General features: G+C 38.6%; 1 protein-coding gene and 1 long non-coding RNA gene across 7 annotated transcripts in view; one reads left to right on the top strand and one right to left on the bottom strand.

Annotated features, from left to right (window-relative positions):
• Positions 1 to 12,251, top strand: part of SYTL5 (synaptotagmin like 5) — a 234,053-nt gene extending 221,802 nt beyond the window's left edge. For all 6 annotated transcript variants that reach the window (XM_077889472.1, XM_077889471.1, XM_077889474.1 and 3 more), the window contains 3 exons: positions 3,532 to 3,740; positions 4,808 to 4,952; positions 8,479 to 12,251. In XM_077889472.1, the coding sequence (XP_077745598.1) occupies positions 3,532 to 3,740; positions 4,808 to 4,950 (352 nt within the window). In that variant the 3' untranslated portion in view covers positions 4,951 to 4,952; positions 8,479 to 12,251. The remainder of the gene's footprint in view (positions 1 to 3,531; positions 3,741 to 4,807; positions 4,953 to 8,478) is intronic.
• Positions 4,488 to 6,958, bottom strand: LOC144308659 (uncharacterized). The gene is made up of 2 exons (XR_013375046.1): positions 6,838 to 6,958; positions 4,488 to 5,069 (listed from the first exon to the last, which is right to left on the bottom strand). It is a non-coding gene; the product is annotated as an uncharacterized LOC144308659 (long non-coding RNA).
• Positions 12,252 to 19,805: the final 7,554 nt, after the last annotated feature.

Here is a 19,805-nt window from a genome sequence, read left to right as displayed (position 1 = left end):
CCCTCTTCCCCTTCCACCACCCCTAGTTCGTTTCCCAGAGTTAGGAGTCTTCCATGTTCTGTCTCCCTTTCTGATGTTTACCTTACTTTAAATGGACAAGGAAGGAGCTACCTTTAAATGCTGGCTTTTAGATTTGAAACAACACAGGTCTAGAGGGGGCTGCTTATTCTAGCTTTCTGCTTGCTTCTAGCATGTTTCAGGATTTCCCATCATTCTCACTCTCAATACTGGCAGATTTTCCTGTAAGATTCATTTCTCAAAGGAGGAGAAAATATTATTTTCTATGTGTAATATATTTTTATTGTGCTTTGTTATCATTTGGTACTGGCAATATACAGCAACAGCAAAGATATTGGATCCCTGGTATTTTGCTCTCTCAGGGGAAATTGTAAAAAGTAGAGATTTCAGAGCATCCTTCCCAGGGATACTGACTAGAAAGTGCGTTGGGGGAAGCATATTTCTTTTTTTTTTTTTTTTTCAGTTTTTTTCTTGTGATTGGTTTCTAGCTTCATAGCACTGTGATCAGAATAGATGCATGGTATGATTTCAGTCTTCTTAAGTTTATTGAGGCTCGTTTTATAGCCTGACATGTGATGTATTCTGGACAGTGTTCCATATGTACTTGAAAAGAATGTGTATTCTGTTGCTTTGGAATGGAACATTCTGTATACATCTGTCATGTCTGGTCTAATGTGTCGTTCAAAGACACTTTGTCCTTATTGACTTTCTTCCTATCCATTGATGTAAGTAGGGTGTTAAAGGTCCCTGCTATTATTATATTACCATTAATTTCTCTTTATGTCCATTAATATTTGTTTTTATGTATTTAGGTGTTCCAGTATTGCATGTGTAGATATTTACAATTGTTATACTCTCTTGTTGGATTGATCCTTTTATCATTATGTAATGCCCTTGTCTCTTGTTACAGTCTGTTTTTTTTTTTAAAGATCTTATTTATTTATTTATTTATTTATTTATTTATTTATTTATTTATATATAAGAGACACAGAGAGAGAAGCAGAGACATAAGCAGAGGGAGAAGCAGGCTCCCCATGGGAAGCCCGATGCGGGACTTGCCCAGGACCCTGGGATCATGACCTGAGTCAAAGGCTGATGTTCAACCACTGAGCCACCCAGGTGTCCCTGTTACAGTCTGATTGATTGATTGATTGATTGATTGATTTACTTATGTATGTATGTATTTATGTATTTATGATTTTATTTATTTATTCATGAGAGAGACACACTACACAGAGAGGCAGAGACATAGGCAGAGGGAGAAGCAGGCTCCCTGCAGGGAGCCTGATGCGGAACTCCATCCCTGATCCCAGGATCAGGACCTGAGCCGAAGGCAGATGCTCAACCACTGAGCCATCCAGGCATCCTGTTACAGTCTGTTTTAAAGTCAATTTTGTCTGATAGAAGTATTGCTATCCCAGCTTTTTCTTTTTTTTTTTTTTGCTTCCATTTGCATAGTAAGACTTTTTCATTCCTTCACTTTCAGTCTTGTATGTGTCTTTAGGTCTGACGTGAGTCTTTTGTAGGCAGCAAATAGATGGATCTTATGTTTTTTTTTTTTATCTATCCCACCATCCTTTGTCTTTTGGTTGGAGCACTTAGGCCATTTACATTTGAAGTAATTATTGGTAGGTAGGCACTTATTGCCATTTTGTTCATTGTTTTCTGGTTGTTTTTGTAGTTCTGCTCTGTTCCTTTCTTTTTCTCTTGCTCTCTTTGTGATTGATGAGTTTCTGTAGTGTTTTGTTTGGCTTTCTTTTTATTGTTTTGTATTTTGATTATAGGTTTTGGGCATGAGGTTAATTCTTTGAGTCAATGAGATTACTATTCCTATCATCAATCCTTCTTAGAAAAGTATAGTTGACTCTACAAAAAAAGAGTCAAACCTTTACCCTCACATATTCTAATTTTGATAAAGCCAATAATAAGGAGAAGCAGATATCTGGGGCTTTCCTACTGGTAAGTGTGTGGGTCTGAGTCCCAGTTCATCTGTCCTTCATTCTTTTTCACAATAGTTTTAAGCACAAAAGAAATGCTTTATTTGGATCCTGCCATTGCAATTTGCCTCACCAGCCCCACCATCCAGTTCAGGCCTCTTCCCACTCACCATCTGGTGAGGGAATGGCTCCTTACCTATGGCTTCATTGTGGCCTTGCAGGAGTGACTTAGCATCTTTTGAAATAGTTTTCACTATCAGAAAGGGAGACAGAACATGGAAGACTCCTAACTCTGGAAAATGAACTAGGGGTGGTGGAAGGGGAGGAGGGCAGGGGGTGGGGGTGACTGGGTGGTGGGCACTGAGGGGAGCACTTGACGGGATGAGCACTGGGTATTATTCTGTATGTTGGCAAATTGAACACCAATAAAAAAATTTATTATTAAAAAATAAATAAATAAAAGAGGAAATAGTTTTCACTTTATCATGTTGAACTTTTACCAAGTAGAAATAACAAAGGACGGTGTCTTTGTTCTATAATGAAAAAAGGCCAGTAATTTTCTAATAAATTGTCTCTCTACTAATTATACTTAAATATTAAGCTGATTTTAAAGGGACCTCAGATTTTTTTTAAAAAAGCATGAGAAAGGGGGTGCCTGGGTGACTCGGTCAGCTTAGTGTCTAACCCTTGGTTTCAGCTCAGGTCATGATCTTGGGGTCCTGAGATGGAGCCCCGTGTAGGGTTTCGTGCTCAACAAGGGTTCTGCTTGAGATTTTCTTCCTCCCTCTTCCTCTGCCCCTGCCCTACATGCTTGCTCGCTCGCTCTCTCTCTCTCTCTCTCTCTCTCTCTCAAAGTAAATCTTTAAAAAGAAAAGAGAGCATGAGAAAGCAAAGTTTTTTTCTCTCACATGTAAACAAAGACAAAAGGTAAAGCATCTAGGGTGGGTATGAAAGCATCATGATAATTAGGGACCTGTGTTTCTTCTATCTTGTTATGGTATCCACTTCTTGGGCTAGGATAGCTGCTGGAGTTTCAGCTATCTCATCCAAATTCCAGCTGTCAAGACAATTCCCAGAAATTTCATACAGAACTACTTTTTATATCCTTTTGGCTGGAACTTAGTACATGTCTATACTGACTGCAAGGGAGGCTGGGAATGTATTCTTTATTCTGAGCAATCTTGTACCTAACTAAAAAAAATGAATCTGTTTTAAAGAATAAGGCGAGAATGAATATCAGGAAATAAGCAGTCTCTTCTTGGTACACGAAATGAAATCTCAGGTGTTGCAATGTGTCTTCTTTATTGTAAGTACCTACTACAGGAGATACTTTCATTTCAAGATGAGGGAAGGACCAAAATAGGATTAGAAAGGAAAGTGCAGGTATTTTACTATTGTCCTACTTAAAATAAGCAATAAAACATTCCCCCTAAATCTAGATTTAAGCATATAAGAACCTAAAAGAAAAAAATCAAATAGACATGCAGATGCACCAAGAATTATGGGGAATTGAAATAACTACTCAAAGATGCCATCTTCTGTTTTACCAATGGCTTGCTTGCATTTTCTCTTGCAGCTACTTGCTCCCTGATGATAGCAAAGCTACCAAGCACAAAACTGTGGTAATAAAGAAGAGTGTTAACCCTCAGTGGAATCATACCTTCATGTTCAGTGGCCTGAATCCCCAGGACATAAAGAATGTTTGCCTTGAACTTACTGTCTGGGACAAGGAGGCCTTTTCCAGCAACATCTTTCTGGGAGGAGTTCGTTTGAATTCTGGAACCGGTAAGGGACGCGAGGACCCTGAGACGGTCTGTGACTGGATATGGGATGGAAGAGCGGTTCCTGCGGGTTAACATGTGGTAGATGTACATGTAGTTTCAGCTTAGCTGATTCCTGAAATTACCACAGATGGTCCATTCCTTTAGCTAAGAATCTGCCCATTGTTAAAATAAAAATACTACTATGTAAGTTTGGATCCTTTGGCTGTAAGTTTAGGATATATAATGTTTATATTCAGTCCTTTTATAAAATATTACTTACACTTTAGTCTAAGTGAATTTTGACTACTTTCTTGGGTGCTATTTCAGATTTTTCTCAGGAGAGGATCACCAAGACGGCACAGGCCTCTGTGAGGGGAGAGAACCATTTCCAAGACCACCTTTTCTTCTCAGATTACTCACTGGTTGAACTGAAAGGAAGCCCATCCTCCCCCCTCGCTAAAAAATAACATCTAATGTTGTTTAAACAGATCGTGGAAACATGCCACTGATGCCACAAGACACAACCACAACGGGTGGATTGGAGGGAAATGATAGTAGTAGAGCATATACAGCCCCCAAAACTCTTGTTAACCTGTAACTTACATCAGGCATAGAGGGTCTTCACACACCATGGTTGATATTCCTGTTAAGGACAACCCCACCTCTATGGTGCTGTACTTAGTTACAGATTAAGGAGAGCCAAAAATATCTATACCACTGAAGTGAAAACACCCCAGGTCAGAGAAGTGGCCTTGGTAAAAAAGGAGAGCATCAGAGCCCAATTCAGCCTGTTCTTCTGTCACATTAACTCAGTCCAGATGAGCCAGCTCTCTAATAAACTACCAAGGTGGGGGGAGAAATGAGCCACTGGGGCCATCCTGATCTGTTGTTCATTATCTTGGCAGAGGAGAGTAGTGCAGACTGCAAAGGGAGTCTTTCATGCTAACACTACTCACTGGATATAGTAAGTGAAAACAAGCCAGTGAAGGACTCTGCTCAAAAGGCCCCCCATCAGAGATTGATAGGTGTGTTTCAGAAGATCAAAACATTTCATCTGTGAAGTGTAATGCACCCTTTACCCTTCCTTAGGTGTGAGCCATGGGAAGAATGTGGATTGGATGGACTCTCAGGGGGAAGAGCAGCGCCTCTGGCAGAAGATGGCCGACAATCCTGGGATTCCCGTAGAGGGTGTACTCATGCTCCGGTCCAGCATGGGGAAGTGTAGGCTCTGAAGGTACCAGTTTTCAAAGTGAGGCCCCCAGGCACTGTCTGGCTGCCATTTCATACCAGTATCAGTCTTGGGACCTGGGCTTCTGCTTCACTGCCATCTCTCACCTGAGGGTATTGGGACCTATGGGGAGAGAGGTCAGTGTTATGAACATTTAGGGTCTTGCTGAGTGTCTAAAAGAGCAGGTATTTCTATATGTCCATGGGCTAGGGCCTTTTTGATGGGATGATAGAAAGTGTGCCACACTGTCCTGTCAATAGGCAAATTGTGCAATGATTCATTGGCTTTATACCATAAGGGAGATGGTACAAGCTTCTTTGAAACTACGGTTGAAATTTGGAATCCCTAAACTTTTTCTATTAATGAGTTATTTTGCATTTCCTAAAATGGTTTGAGGGGTAAAGGGGCCACTCATAATGTAGATCATTTGAAGAGTAAGAAGGGGTACTGGCTACCCTTTTCTCACCCTGGAATTCCCATAATCCAAAAAAAGGCATTGTGAGTATGGTTGCTTGGACAAGGAGATGGCCCTGTTATTGTAGCAAACTTATGGATTAACCAGGTAAATTTTCAAGATGAACTGACAGGTTTTTCTATGGTGACTATATAATTTATAATCTAAATCAGCCCAATTTTGAGAGTGAAAAGAACTAAATCATTATACCAGAACAGTAGATGTAAACCAGGATTGACCTGGGAAAATTGGGATGTAGTGTTATCTTAGTTAGGAGCTAGCAATTAGAGGGCTCTATGGTAAACATTTATTTTGTAAAATATTGTAAGCCACTAACTACAAGGGAATAAGAACTAATGTACATTTTGAACCCCTGCCTGTATCATATCTACTGATATCTCATTGGTCAAAGGAAGTCATATGGCCAAGCCTAAAATTAAGAGGCAGGGAAATATACTCTGCTCACAATGAAGCCATGGCAAGGATGAGGATGCGAGAAGGGAAGAAGAATCGCAGCCAGTAGTTCAGTTCAGTCTACTATACCTTCTAGTACCTGGAATTCCACATGCTTTGGCCACCAGGCTTAGATGCAAAAGTAGTTAAAGCTGAAAGATACCTCAGACCTGGTTCCTGATTTTGCATATTCCAAATCTGAAGCTCCAAGAAAGCTAAAATGACTTAACCAAGATCATATAGAAGCTATGACTAAATCCAGGGTGTGACTTGTAGGCCAGTATTCTTTCCACTGTAGCCCTTGGCATAATCTTATGCTTATCAGGGTGGACAAGAGGGCATAGATGAAGGAAGGTGGAGCAGAGTCAGGTTATTTCAGTATGAAGTACCTGACTCATTCTTCTTCTGGAGTCCTATTCTAGCCCTTCAGCTCACTTTTTCACTCAAATTTATATAAAATCTTTGAAAGAATAGATACTGAATTTTAGTGGGAAGAAAGCTATAATCATCTTCAGGCTTATTCAAACTAATTTTTCCACATTCTGAATATCTTCTTGAACTTTGAAAACTGATCTAAGAATATATTTAGCATTATTCTTAGGGAATAAGCAGTCCATTTTCAGTGTTATTCAAAAATAGGCTAATTCTCAAAAATTGAAGTTATTGGTCTACTGTAGCTTAGTACGTATGGAACATTTTCTTACAAACTTACACTCATATACCTATGCTGTTCTTCTTAAAAACAGAAAATAAAAAGTGTAAGATCATCACGGCTTCCTATATTGAAAAAATTAATTGTCTTCAGACTTGATCTGACTTATTCTGTCTTCAGTGACATTTTTAAGGCCCATGAGAGGGTAATGGTGGTGAAGTCTGGAGACAACTCTAATGTAAACAAAATGAAGTATATTTATTCACTAATAATAAAAGTGGCAAAATGTATAACTTGAACTCTAGGTAAGCATAAAATTTATGTGTTCATACCTTTGCCACTTTTCGAGCAATTATCTGTATTATGGTTTCATAAAATCCAACATCTAACTGGGTATTTCCATAATGCAAAACCCAGGTATGCAGAAGTCCATCAGAAACCTGTGATGTTGCTCTGAAAAAGAAAAGGCAAAGTGATCTTCGGGTCACTCTGTTTTACTAAGTATTGTGTAGAAGTACAAATATTTTTAAATATAGGAAATATATGCAAATGGCACAAAATTCAAATAGTTCAAAATAGTGAAAAACTTAGGTCTGCCTTCTTCCTCTTCCATCCCTTATGGCTGTAGAGTATTACATTATAGGGATATAGCTAAATTAGTTAAGCACGCCTATCAAACATATATTAAATATGGTTGACTAAGCTATCTATGTTTGGTGGCTTTTCTGAGCAACCTTTTCTTGCAAACATCAACACTTTGACATTCAAAATGAGACATCTGTATTATGCAGCCATTCCACTTTTGGGTATCAATCCTACAGAGATAGATACAGATGTGAGAATTGAGTACATGCAAAAGTGCTTATTGTAAAAGATAGGAAACAGTCCAATAGCCCGTCAGTAGAGGCCTTCTGTAACATCATACATGCCTACCCTCTATGTTTCATTAGTTGCTCCCTCTCCTTCTCTGCTAAAGATTGTTTGGTGATAAACACTGGATTCTTCAGTGCTTGTTCTTTCTTTCCTCCTCACTTCATACACCCTCTCAGACATCATCATTTTGGTGCCCTTGTGGTTTTATATGCTTATAACTGCAAGTCACATCTTTAACTCAGACCCTTCCTCTCAGCCCCAGATCCAGATCCAACTGCCTATATGACATATCCATCAGGATAGCTCATGTTCTCAACATAGTCAAGACTGAACTCTTCATTCTACCCCTGCCCGTGTACACATTTCTGTCCACTCCAGTACATCCTGTCTCAGTACCTGGTACCATCATCTACCCAAGTCACTATAAGTGCTATAGTTACCACTCAAGACAGTTCACCCCATCCTATATCAACATAGATAAAAGCACAGAGGGTGCTCTCCATATCACCTTCTCAGAAGAGACCATGGCCTTGCCTGGAGTGTCCTCCTCCTTGTTTGGAGATCTCAGCCCTTCATTTTTCCTCAGTTGAATCAGACAAGTTGTAAAGGGACACGGGCAAACATTAAAGCCTGACTTTATCCATTCAGTTTGTCAACAGCACTTGCAGGACATGTGGAAGATTATTTATCAGCTCTCATTTCATTTACATTGTCCCTGTAACTGGAATCGATAGGATGTAGATTTTCCAGGTCACACACACAAAAAAGCCAAAAACAAAGATATTTTGGTGGGGCTTCATATTTCTGGCCTTTTTTTCCTTAATAAAGTTACACGAATCTATGACCAATGATCATTAAGTACTTAAGTAACTAATGTATGAATTCAACCCACCTGATTCACAGTAATATTAGTCTCATCATCACCTACTACCCTAAGGTTTCTATTTGGTGGGGGAGGAGAAAGCTTTGGAAGAAATATGGGCAAATCTCACTTTTAGGAACAAAGTAGACTGAAATATCAAGTCATCCCAGAAGTACCTCAGAGTAAAAGCCTATGGCATTTGGGACTGTGACCAATGTTTATTTTTTGTTCCATGTAGAGATTTCACATTAAACTGAGCATTGCCTTTAGAAGTCGGCAGAAGGGCTTTCCTTATACAAAGGTATCATTTATGGCTTCTGAAATTAAGACAAATAGGAGGAGATCTGCATAGGCAACACTATAGCAAATAATCGGATCTGGCAAACTTTGAACAACGACCATGGAAATTGGGTCATATCAAGGATTCCAAAGGATTATCTGACTCATGTGGAGTGTGGATTTAACACATTGATTCCAAAGCAGTGTTCCAAACCTGCTGAACAAAATCTCCAGGAATTTCCGTCATTTTTTTCAAGCTTCTTGGGTGATTCTGATACAAATGGATCACAGTTTGAGAAACACTGCTTTAGAGGAAAAAAGAACTTGACTATATTATTTGGACTAACTCTGTGTCATGATGGATTTGGCTAACCTGGACACTGTTTGTTGCAAGGCAACCACAGTGAGGTGGAAGGAGCCTAACCTCGGGCTCAGGTGATACTAGCTCAAGTCTTGACTACTTCTCAACTATGTGACCTCAGTCAAGTCAATTATCCGATCTAGGCCTTGATCTATTTGCCTGTAAAATAGGAATAATTGGGGTAACTTGGAGTTACGGAAGACATGAAATAAAGTAATATATGTAAATCTGCTTTGTAAATTTTAATGCACCATGGGGGGAGAAGGTCATTGGCGAGCTAGCTACAGCACTCTCTGGTTCATAATCTCTTAGGCCCTTCTTTTCCTGAATGCTTTGTTAGGGCTTAATCATTCTATGTATACTGAAGTGGTTTCCAGTGTACAGCAGAGATACAAGAAAGAAAAAGAAAAAGGAAAAAAACAACCCTTATTTTGTGCTTATGTTACCATCATGGGTGATAGTAATTTATTTATTTTTAGGCTGGAATTTCTTTCCTGCTTCATCTGACTAGATAATAAATATTTCAAAATGTGTTTGATGGAGAGAAAAACTGTGGTCAATTTTTTGTTAATAGGTTGTGGAATCTGCAAGCAAACCATGTTGCCACACTTTTCTTTGACACCTTCTTCCATTGTAAGGACCATCTCTCTCTGTAAGGACACCCTCTTCTATTGTAAGGCCTATCCTTCATGCCAGGGAGATCAGACCTGCCTTCCTCACAGAGATGTTCAGAATCATGTTTTTCATTTGCAGAAGGAAAGGCACCATTCTGTTGAAACAAAGTCCATAGAAATACAAACTGCTGTTGTCACTTTGAAGAATGCATAGTGTTTAAAGATTAGCAGTTGTACCTCATTTACCTCACTAAAATTGATCAAACTATTCTGGTAGAGGGTTTCTTTCATAGTTGGAAAAGGGAAGTGGAATATATAGTTAGTATTGCCTGTAAATGACAAAACACTCATATAGGGTAGTAGGTCATATTTGTCTCTCTAGTATTTCAGCACAAAAGGAGACTTACCTCTGTTTCCCTTTTTCCTTGGTTGAGGCACAAATTAATACAGCAAGCAAATAAAATATTATTATAGTTAAAGCAAAAGTTTAAATCACTGACATTTGTGAGGAAAACGATGTCTCCTTATAGAAGAACAGGGAACTGGATATGTGTTTGAATCTAAATATTTTAGTTTCACCCCCCTTTATTGTTAGGTCTCCTTACTTTGGGGGAAGAAATCTGGTTGCTCATTCTGTGCATTTTTTTTCCTACTTAGCCAAAGGTTCGTCTTGTCTTAAGAAAGTTGAAATGTTTTGTGCAAATCCATGAGAAGTGATGAGTCTCAACAGGACAACTTTTTAAATCACATTCAGAAACAAGGAAAGGAGGGTGCCAGTCCATTACAAGGCAGTTTATGTCCATCATTTATGGCTCTTTTCTATAATTTCCCCATATCCATTATTCATAAATGGACATTTTTGAAGGGAGATCTTTGGCTTTCAGTTGATGTGAAGAAATAGACATCTAGGCTCTCTTGGCTCTTTTTGCTTTTGACCTGCCTCATCACTTCCAATTAATTTGTCCTCCTTAATTCCTAAATATCTTTTTACATTGTTCCTCTGACGGGGTATATACAAGAACCTTAGGAGATGCCCATAAGGCTTTTTTTCCCACATGGATTAATGGAAATAGTATTAATTTTCAGCTTTTTCCGTTCACCTCCTAACCCAGCTCTGTTACAGTCATATGCTTGCAAAGCATCTGAATGCACAAAGCCAATTTATGGGGTTGGATGGGGGCTGTCCTGGCTACTTCCCAGGGTGCCAAGTTAAAAGGGGGCACTAAACATCCCTGAAAAGGTAATGAGATAGTGAACTTCTCTAAGGAAGAGTATGGTATTAGCAGAAAGAAATAATGTTTGTTTCAGTAGATAAATGAAGAGAGGACCCCATGCCTGAAGAGCAATTCATGGTTGATAAATTCTAAGGAAGGTCTATTTGGAGACAAGGCTTTTGTTTTGTTGAATGGGGCATAGAGAAAGGGGGGTTGCCTTCATTGGGGATTTCCTTTGTTCCCCTTCTACTAGGCAGGTGTTTCTCAAAAATAAGTGTTTTACAAATATTTAAAGAACTTCTTAGAGGGGCACTACATCATCAATGCAAGAATCAGCCCAACTAAATGCACTAGATCCCCATTCTAAGGCTACAGGTTGGTGGTCTCAACTCAAGACAAGTTGAGTCTGAGAGGTTAGTGGGCTGGAGAAGGAAGACACACTTTCAATATCCTAAGAGCAGCTAAAGATCATTGGGTCACTGGGACATTGGAATGGGGGCTCTTCTTGCGAAGAAATAAGGGGTAATTTCCCAGACTGCTAAAGGCTGGGTCACCTACATGTGAGTATGTTCATTTCTGCTTTGTAGGGACAAAGGCACCCACCTACTTTGGCTGTCAGTTTACTCTCCTAAACTGCTCGAATAGGAAATTGATCTTTGTGTTTGCTTTTAAATCAATAGATTTTATTTATCACACCAGTATGAGGTTTACAGAAAAATTGAGCAGAAAGTACAGAGAGTTCCCATACACCACTGGCCCCTCTCCTACAAGTTTCTCCTATAACGAACATCTTGGTGTGGTACATTTAATTGCAATTGACAAACCAGTATTGGTACATCATTATTAAATAATGTCCATAGTTTATATTAGGATTCATTCTTGGTGTTTTACAGTTCTGTGAGTTTTGAGAAATGCAAAATATCATGTATCTACAATTACATTATCATGCAGAATAGTTTCCATGCCATTAAAATGCTCTCTGCTCCAACCTGTAGCAACCACTGATCTTTTTACTGTCTCTGTAGTCTCTGCCTTTTCTCAGATGTCATAGAATTGAAATCATATGGTATATATAGCCTTTTCTGACTTGCTTGTTTCACTTATTGATATGCATTTAAGGTTTCTCTATGTCTTTTTGTGGCTTGATAGTTCATTTGTGGCTTTTTTTAAAATTGCCGTAAGAGCAGTCAATGTGAGATCTATCCTCTTAACACATTTTTAAGTGTACAATACAGTCTTTGTTTTTAAGTAAAGATAAAAGGATGGAAAACTCTAGGAAACAGTAACATTTTTTAAAATCCCCTGAAGATTATGGGAGGGCTGCATTCATTTTGCTAGTTTTCTTGGTTTTATTGTTGGCTACAAACAACTCCTATTTACTTGTCTTGCCACATTCAGTGCAAAATTAGTAATAATACTTAAATGTTTAACATGCCTACTTTAAAGCTTCTGTATGGAATATGTGACCTAAACCAAAGCTTTGTGCCACCCTGTACTTGCTGCAAATTTTAATGTCTTTTTCATTAAATTCACTTTCCTAATATCTCTAATGTGTTCCATTACCAGTTATTCCTCGGTACTTGAAGATGGATTGTATATCCTTGAAGATTGATTGTATGTCACCTATTCGTCCTATTTTTGTACTTATTGTCTTCAGAGAAAAGCACACTTGGTGAACTGACACACATAGATTGAATGAGTATGTGGGTTTTGTTTCTAAGGCTAGGATGACGTTGAACACAGCCCTTCTTGGTGCTCAGCTACTGCATCTGACCATCATTGTGGTTTTTGCTCACTTATCTTCCTGTAAATCTGAACCCTGACACCATAGCTTCCTGTGAATAAATTAAATTATAGGTAGTGAATAAATTATAGGTAGTAACAAGGGAAGGATTATAGGTAGTGACAAGGGAAGGATTCAAAAGTGACATTCATTGAGCACCTATTATGTGGCAAGTGCTTTTCCAAACTGCTTTATGCTTTGCCCCTTTGCCCTCTGGTTTTCAGTTGAGTTTGACCAACTGGAGCCAATAGTGCTAGATTAGACAAGAGGAGAGAAAGTTCAGGGTATTTATTCCCCATACTCCCTCCCTGCAGTGCTGAAGGCTGTTGGAGGCTGTGTTCCTCTGCCACAGCTCCTCGTAGGCGGTCTGTTCTAAAACTATACGTACAGTTCTGAGTTCTACTACTCATTCCCTCCCTTTACCCTTCAAGCCTAGGGTGGTAAACATCCTTTGATGCTGCTAGCTTCGACATGCTACAGTACTACCTACAGGCTTCTTTTATCATGCCCATAGCATTATAATTCTTTCATTATGTCCTCTTTGATTCCCATTTGAGTCTGCTGTTTCTCCAACAGGACTTTGACTAAAAAGGATGCCATTGATTGTAAGACACTCCCCACTTCAGAGATGTTAAAATGTTGGAAAAAAAATGTGCATCTTAGAATCAATGAACTACGCTGGTTGTGATATATTCCTGGTGAATGAATGAATCATTGGATGATTAGCATTCATAGTACAGCTCATCTCAAAGACAGATATGGTGTAGTGGTGTGATAGATTGTATGTTCAGAATAAAGCTCAAAAATCAGAGTCAACACTGATTCTTCCTAAGTACCTAGATGTTCTTTCTCAGTCTTGAGATGGGTGGTGAACAAGAAGGTCATGGCCTTGCCCAGGATTCCTAGTTGTTACCCCAGGGCTAAAACATTCAAATGCTATTTAGTCATTCCATTTCTTATGAAAGAACTCTAATGCAAATGCTACCAGTGTGAGTACAAATTTGCTTTTTGTGAAGCAATATTGTTATTTGTGACTCAACATGAACTGAGTTCAGAGATTTCTGCAAGAAGAGAATGGTCTACAAGTCTGGGAACAATCAGATTTCCCAGAAATTGCAGTTAGCTATGTAACAACTGGCATCTATTTTGGCTGAGCCCATTTTTAATAGATGGCCTTATTTATAGCCTAAGGCATTACTTAATCTCGGCTGCCTGTCTAGAATTTATCAGTCCTTTAGCAAAATTACTGATTGGAACTGCATAGGCTGACTTATTACAGAAATTGAGCAATGACTGAGTCTAGTCAGGCAAGTATAAGAGCTACTGTGTCTTTGGAAAAGTCTATTGTATTTCCTTTTCCTAATTTCTAATTGTCCCCATAGAGACAAGGGAACAAGTTTCTCACCTCTGGTTCTCCTCTAGAGCAATGCTACTTAGAGCACTGGTCCATAATAACATAAGGAGCTGACCTCAGAACTTAAAATCAATATGCTGTTGGGACGCCTGGGTGGCTCACTGGTTAAGTATCTGCCTTCAGCCCAGGATGTGATCCTGGAGACCAGGGATTGAGTCCCACATTGGGCTCCCCCTATGGAGCCTGCTTCTCTCTCAGCCTGTGTTTCTGCCTCTCTCTCTGTCTCTCATGAATAAATAAATAAAATCTTTAAAAAAACCAATATGCTGCCTCCTTCGTTGAGAAAGTTTTACTATCAAAACATATCAACCAAACCAAATACTGCATTTATTGACACTGTTGACTTGCATTCTGGGACCAGCTCCCTATTTCTTTGTGAACCAGTAGCAAATGGTCCAGGAACCAGCAGCCAGTTGGAGGACTACACTCTGAGATGCATTGCTTCAGAGGGTCCCGGAACCCAGTCCCTTCCCAAGACCATCTTCTTTTTAAAAAAAATAAATAAAGATTTTATTTATTTATTCATGAGAGAGACACAGAGCGAGCGAGAGAGAGAGAGAGAGGCAGAGAGAGACACAGGCAGAGGGAGAAACAGGCTCCATGCAGGGAGCCTGACATGGGACTTGATCCCAGGTCTCCAGGATCACACCCTGGGCTGAAGGCAGCACTAAACCGCTGAGCCACCCAGGCTGCCCCCAAGACCATCTTCTAAAATGGCTGCCACTTTTTGAGAAATGAAAAGATTTCTTCTCATTCCAATTTTCCAAGAAAGAGATGGCTCCTCTCATCAAGCTTTTGATTTCATCCTTAGTCTCAGAAGGCATCAGAAACTCAATAGCCCACCCGAGAATCAAATGGAATTCCATGAAACTAAGAGACACATTGGAAGATACTCGGAGAGAAGGATTCGGATTTGACCTGTGGTCTGACAGATGGACAGCATTTCATTTCTATTTGAAATCAGGCTGTTAGTCTCAGAGCACTGCTGCCGAAGTACAGCCCCATCCTGGTAGAAAACGTGTCACTTCTGATAGGGAGACAAACAGATGAAGCAAAAAATCCAAATTCTGTGCACCTATTGCAAAAGACATGCCCCTCGCCTTAGGGCACTAAGCTAAGACCCTTCCAGTGTTTATTCTGTGACTCTGAGTCTCAATGTTGTTTAAAGGCAAGTGAAGCTAGAAGGAAATATATTTGTGACTTTTTGTGAAGATTTAATGAAATAGTGTGTGGGCACTGTTACAGTTAGGATTCTTGATGGGCCACAAGAGTCCACTCGTCCCTGCTCTTAGTTTCTGAATAACTTAGTGAAGAATATAGAATTTATTGAAAGAAAGATATCTGCAGAAAACAGGAACAGATGCAAAAAATTTGAAGGGAACTTCCCTTGCCCTTTGGGTCTCTGCAAGGCACACAGCTACTAGGAACACTCTCCATGAATCCTGTCAGAGTTGAGAAGAGCCATATTTTTGGTAGGCCTCCACTCCTTTCTACTCAAGCTTCTGTCACCATTCCAGAATTCTATCACCATTCCAGAAACTTCAGTGTACTTCTGTTTAGGGAAGTAGTTCACAGTGTGTGGTCTGCAGACTCCTGGGTATCCTAAAACCTTTTCAGGGAGTCAGCAAGATCAAAGCGATTTTTCTTACTTGCTTTTTTCACTGTGTTGACATTTGCACCAATGGTCCAGAAGCAATGGTGAGTAAAACTTCAGTTACTTGAGCATGAATCAAGGCAGTGTGTTTATTTGCCTTTATGCACTCATTGAAGAAACACAAAATACCACTTTGATTGAAGAAAGTCCTTCATGAAGCAGTACAAATTATTAACATTATTAAATCTTGACCTTCAAATACATATGTTTTTAATTTTTTGTGCACACCAAAGTATAAAGATTGTCATAAGGAAAAACATTCGTGCATTTGAGTTGCAAATTGAACTGGGTGCATTTTTCACTATTTCATTATTTATTTTATTTTATTTTTTTCATTTCATTATTTTTAAGAATGAACAACAGATAAACCAGAGTAACTTGGCCTTGAGGATTAGGTGGACATTTTCTCAAAAATGAACAAAGTGAGCCTGTCACTTCAAGATAAACAACTGATGGTGCTTATTGATAATTATAAAATTTGAGCTGTGAAGTGAAAATTTGAATTTTAAAAAACTTGTATATGCCTTTGTGAGTGTGACAGCTTCCCAATGCTTAGAGAATTTTCTGATTAGATTGATGATGGTCTTAACTAACATGATCTTTTTTTACGTTGTTGAACAAATTTTAGTGACCTTTGGAAGGTTTGCCTGATTCAGCAAACCAACATTTTCTAAATGACCAATGTACAAGTTAGAAAATCATACATGGGTAAAAGATCCATTCAGAGTGCAAGATAGACCAATGGACTTTAATGCAATAGCACATAAAAACTTTTTCATGTTGATGTTAATCTTTAAGGAAGTAGTACTTCCTGAGTTTTGGTGAAGGGTCAAAGAAAAACATCCAATTATATAAATAGGCTATTAAAATACTCCTCTCTTTTCCAAATATATATCTCTGTAAAGCCAGATTTTCTTTATGTGGTTCAATCAAAGCAATATACTGATACTACAACAGACTGAATAGAAAAATATATGAGAATCTAGCTGTCTGCTTTTATGGCAAATTTGACAACACTTATAATAATGTAAAATAATGTAAAATAAGTTTTCTAAAATCCATCTATGTTAATATATGAGGTTCTTTTTTCTAAATGAATTACAATATAGATTTTTTAAAATTTCTGCTTTAGTCTCCTCTTGAGTTATACTTGTCATATAATGCCAAGAATGCTATAATTTTTGGACCCATATTATTTTTTGAGGTATAATTGACATTGTTTCAAGTGTACAACAGAATGATTCAATATTTGTATATATTGCAAAATGACTACAATATGTCTAACATCTGTCACCTTATATGGTTAGAAAAATCCTTTTCTTGTAAGATTTACTTAACAACTTTCAAATGCAATACAGTATTATTAACTATAATTGCCGTGGTTTACAGTAATCTCAATGACTTATTTTATATCTGGAAATTTCTACCATTTGATCCCTTTATTCCATCTCACCCACCCCCCAACCTCCCACCTCCAGCAACCACCAATATGTCTTATGTATCTATGGGTTTGTGGTTTTTTTGTTTGTTTGCTTCTTTGCCATTTTAGGTTACAAATATAAGTGACAACATAGGGAATTTATCTTTCTCTGATTTATTTCACTTAGGATAATGTCCTCAAGATCCATCCATGTTGCTATTGAAAATGGGTAGATCACATTTTTTTATGGCTGAATAATAGTCCCGTGTGTGTGTGTGTGTGTGTGTGTGTGTGTGTGTGTGTGTATACATTTTCTTTATCCATTCATCCAATGATGAACATTTAGGTTCTTTCCATATCTTGACTATTGTAAATAATGTTGCAGTGAATGTGGAAGTGCTTATATCTTCTTGAGATAGTGATTTTGTTTCTTTTGGTAAGTATCTAGAAGTGGAATTGCTGGATCATATGGTAGTTTTGTTTTTAATTTTCTGAGGAATCTCCATACTGTTTTCCATAGTGGCTGCACCAGTTTACATTCCCCCAACAATGCATGAGGTTTCCTTTTCCTCTACATCCTTGTCAACACTTTTATTTCTTGTCATTCTGATGCTCGCCAATCTGACAGATGTGAGGTGAGATCTCATTGTGATTTGGATTTGCATTTCCCTGATGATGAGTGATGCTGAGCATCTTTTCACATACCTGTTGGCCATCTGTATGTCTTCTGTGGAAAAATTTCTATTCCGATATTCCACTCGTTTTTCAATTGGATTGTTTGGGGGTTTTTGCGTTGAGTTGTATGAGTTACTTATATATTTTGGATACTACTTTTTAGCTATATGATTTGCAAATATCTTCTCCCATTTAGTAAGTTACCTTTTTAAAAAGAATTATTTCCTCTGCTGTGTAAAAAGCTGTTAGTTATGTAGTCCCCACTTTTTCTTTTTGCTTTTGTTACTATTGCTTTTGGAATCAAATCCAAAGAGTCTTCTCAAAGACTAACATCAAGGAGATTACTGCCTGTTTTCTTCTAGGAGTTGTATGGTTTGAGGTCTTACATTCAAGGCTTCAATCCATTTTGAGTTAATTTTTATTTGTGGCATAAGATAGTGGTCCAGTCGCATTCTCTTGCGTGTGGCTGTCCAGTTTTCCAAACATCATTTATTAAAGAGGCTATCCTTTCCCCACTGTATGTTCTTGACTCCTTTGCCATAAATTAATTGACCTTATATGTATGGGTTTATTTATGGACTGTTCTGTTCCACTGTTCTGTTTTTATGCTAATACCATACTGTTTTGATGATTGTAACCTTGTAGTATAGTTTGAAATCAGGGAGCATGGTGTTTCCAACTTTGTTCTTTCTCAAGATAGCTTTGACTATTTGTGATTCCACACAAATTTTAGGATTGTTTGTTTTATTTCTGTGAAAAAAAATGTGATTGGAATTTGGATAAGGATTACATTGATTTTGTAGATTACTTTGGGTTGTATGGACATTTTAACAGTATTAGCTCTTCCTTTTTTTAAAAGATTTTATTTATTTATTCATGAGAGACACACAGAGAGAGAGAGGCCAAGACACAGGCAGAGGGAGAAGCAGGCTCCATGCAGGAAGCCTGATGTGGGACTCAATCCTGGGTCTCCAGGATCACGCCCTGGGCCAAGGCAGTGCTAAACTGCTGAGCCACCCAGGCTGCCCAGTATTAGTTCTTCCAATCCATAAGTATGGAATACCTTTCACTTATTTGTGTCTTCTTCAATTTCTTTCATCATTATCTTATAGTTCTCAGTGAACAGTTCTTTCACCTCCTTGGTTAAACTTATTCCTAAGTATTTTTAAAAAAGATTTTATTTATTTATTCATGAGAGATACAGAGAGAGAGGCAGAGACATGGCAGAGAGAGAAGCAGGCTCCATGCAGGGAGCCTGATGCGGGACTCGATCCCAGGACCCTGGGATCATACCCTGAGCCAAAGGCAGATGCTCAACTACTAAGCCACCAAGGTGTCCCTCCCTTTTCCTAAGTATTTCATTCTTTCTTTAAAGGTATTTTATTCTTCTTGGTGCAATTATAAATGAGATTTTTTCCTTCTTAGTTTTAATTTATAACACCGTAAATATTGGTAGATATGACCCACACAAACAAAAGTGCTTTGGAGTCTTCCAAGGTTTGAGAACTGCTAGCTTGAGGGAATACTTACCATACAGGCTGGCCTCATTTTTATTCTTGCAGATAGTTAAGTTACCAGTTTATCATCCTAATCTTGTGGAAGCTTGGTTTTAGGATTTGTTGGGCTGGTCTATTTTGGCTTATGTTAGTCCAGAGGCTTAGTCTTTACTCCTGGGCTTTCCATGGAAGCCTAAGCTGTTCAGTGAGCCCTGTGAATATGACTTGATCTCAGGCACTGACCAGCTGCTGAGATATCTGTTCCCCTCTTTCACCTTCAACTGTTCTTTTCCCACCTGGACTCTTTGGAACTTTATACATGCACAACTCAGGGGTCAGTTAAAGATTTGAGATAAATTTATCTGCAGATTCAGAGCCTCCTTCACTATGGCTTTCTCTTCTCTCCTGTTTCCTCAGTTTTTAGCCTCTCTAACCATCCTACCTCTGTCCACTGAATCTTCAACCCAGTGACACTCTAGCCTTCTGCTTGAGTTCCATGTCCAGTTCATCAAGCAAATGGAAAAGGCTTCAGAGGAAAAGCCAACTACATGTGGAGCTCATTCAGTGTGATTCCATTATTTCAGGGTCATATCTTCTCCAGTTTTTGCCTGCTATTGATTGAGTTCCAGTGAATTCGGGCAACCTTTTTTCTATA

This window comes from Canis aureus, chromosome X (assembly GCF_053574225.1).
Source record: "Canis aureus isolate CA01 chromosome X, VMU_Caureus_v.1.0, whole genome shotgun sequence".
NCBI classification, from domain to species: Eukaryota; Metazoa; Chordata; class Mammalia; order Carnivora; family Canidae; genus Canis; species Canis aureus.
This window is presented reverse-complemented; position numbering and strand designations above follow the sequence as displayed.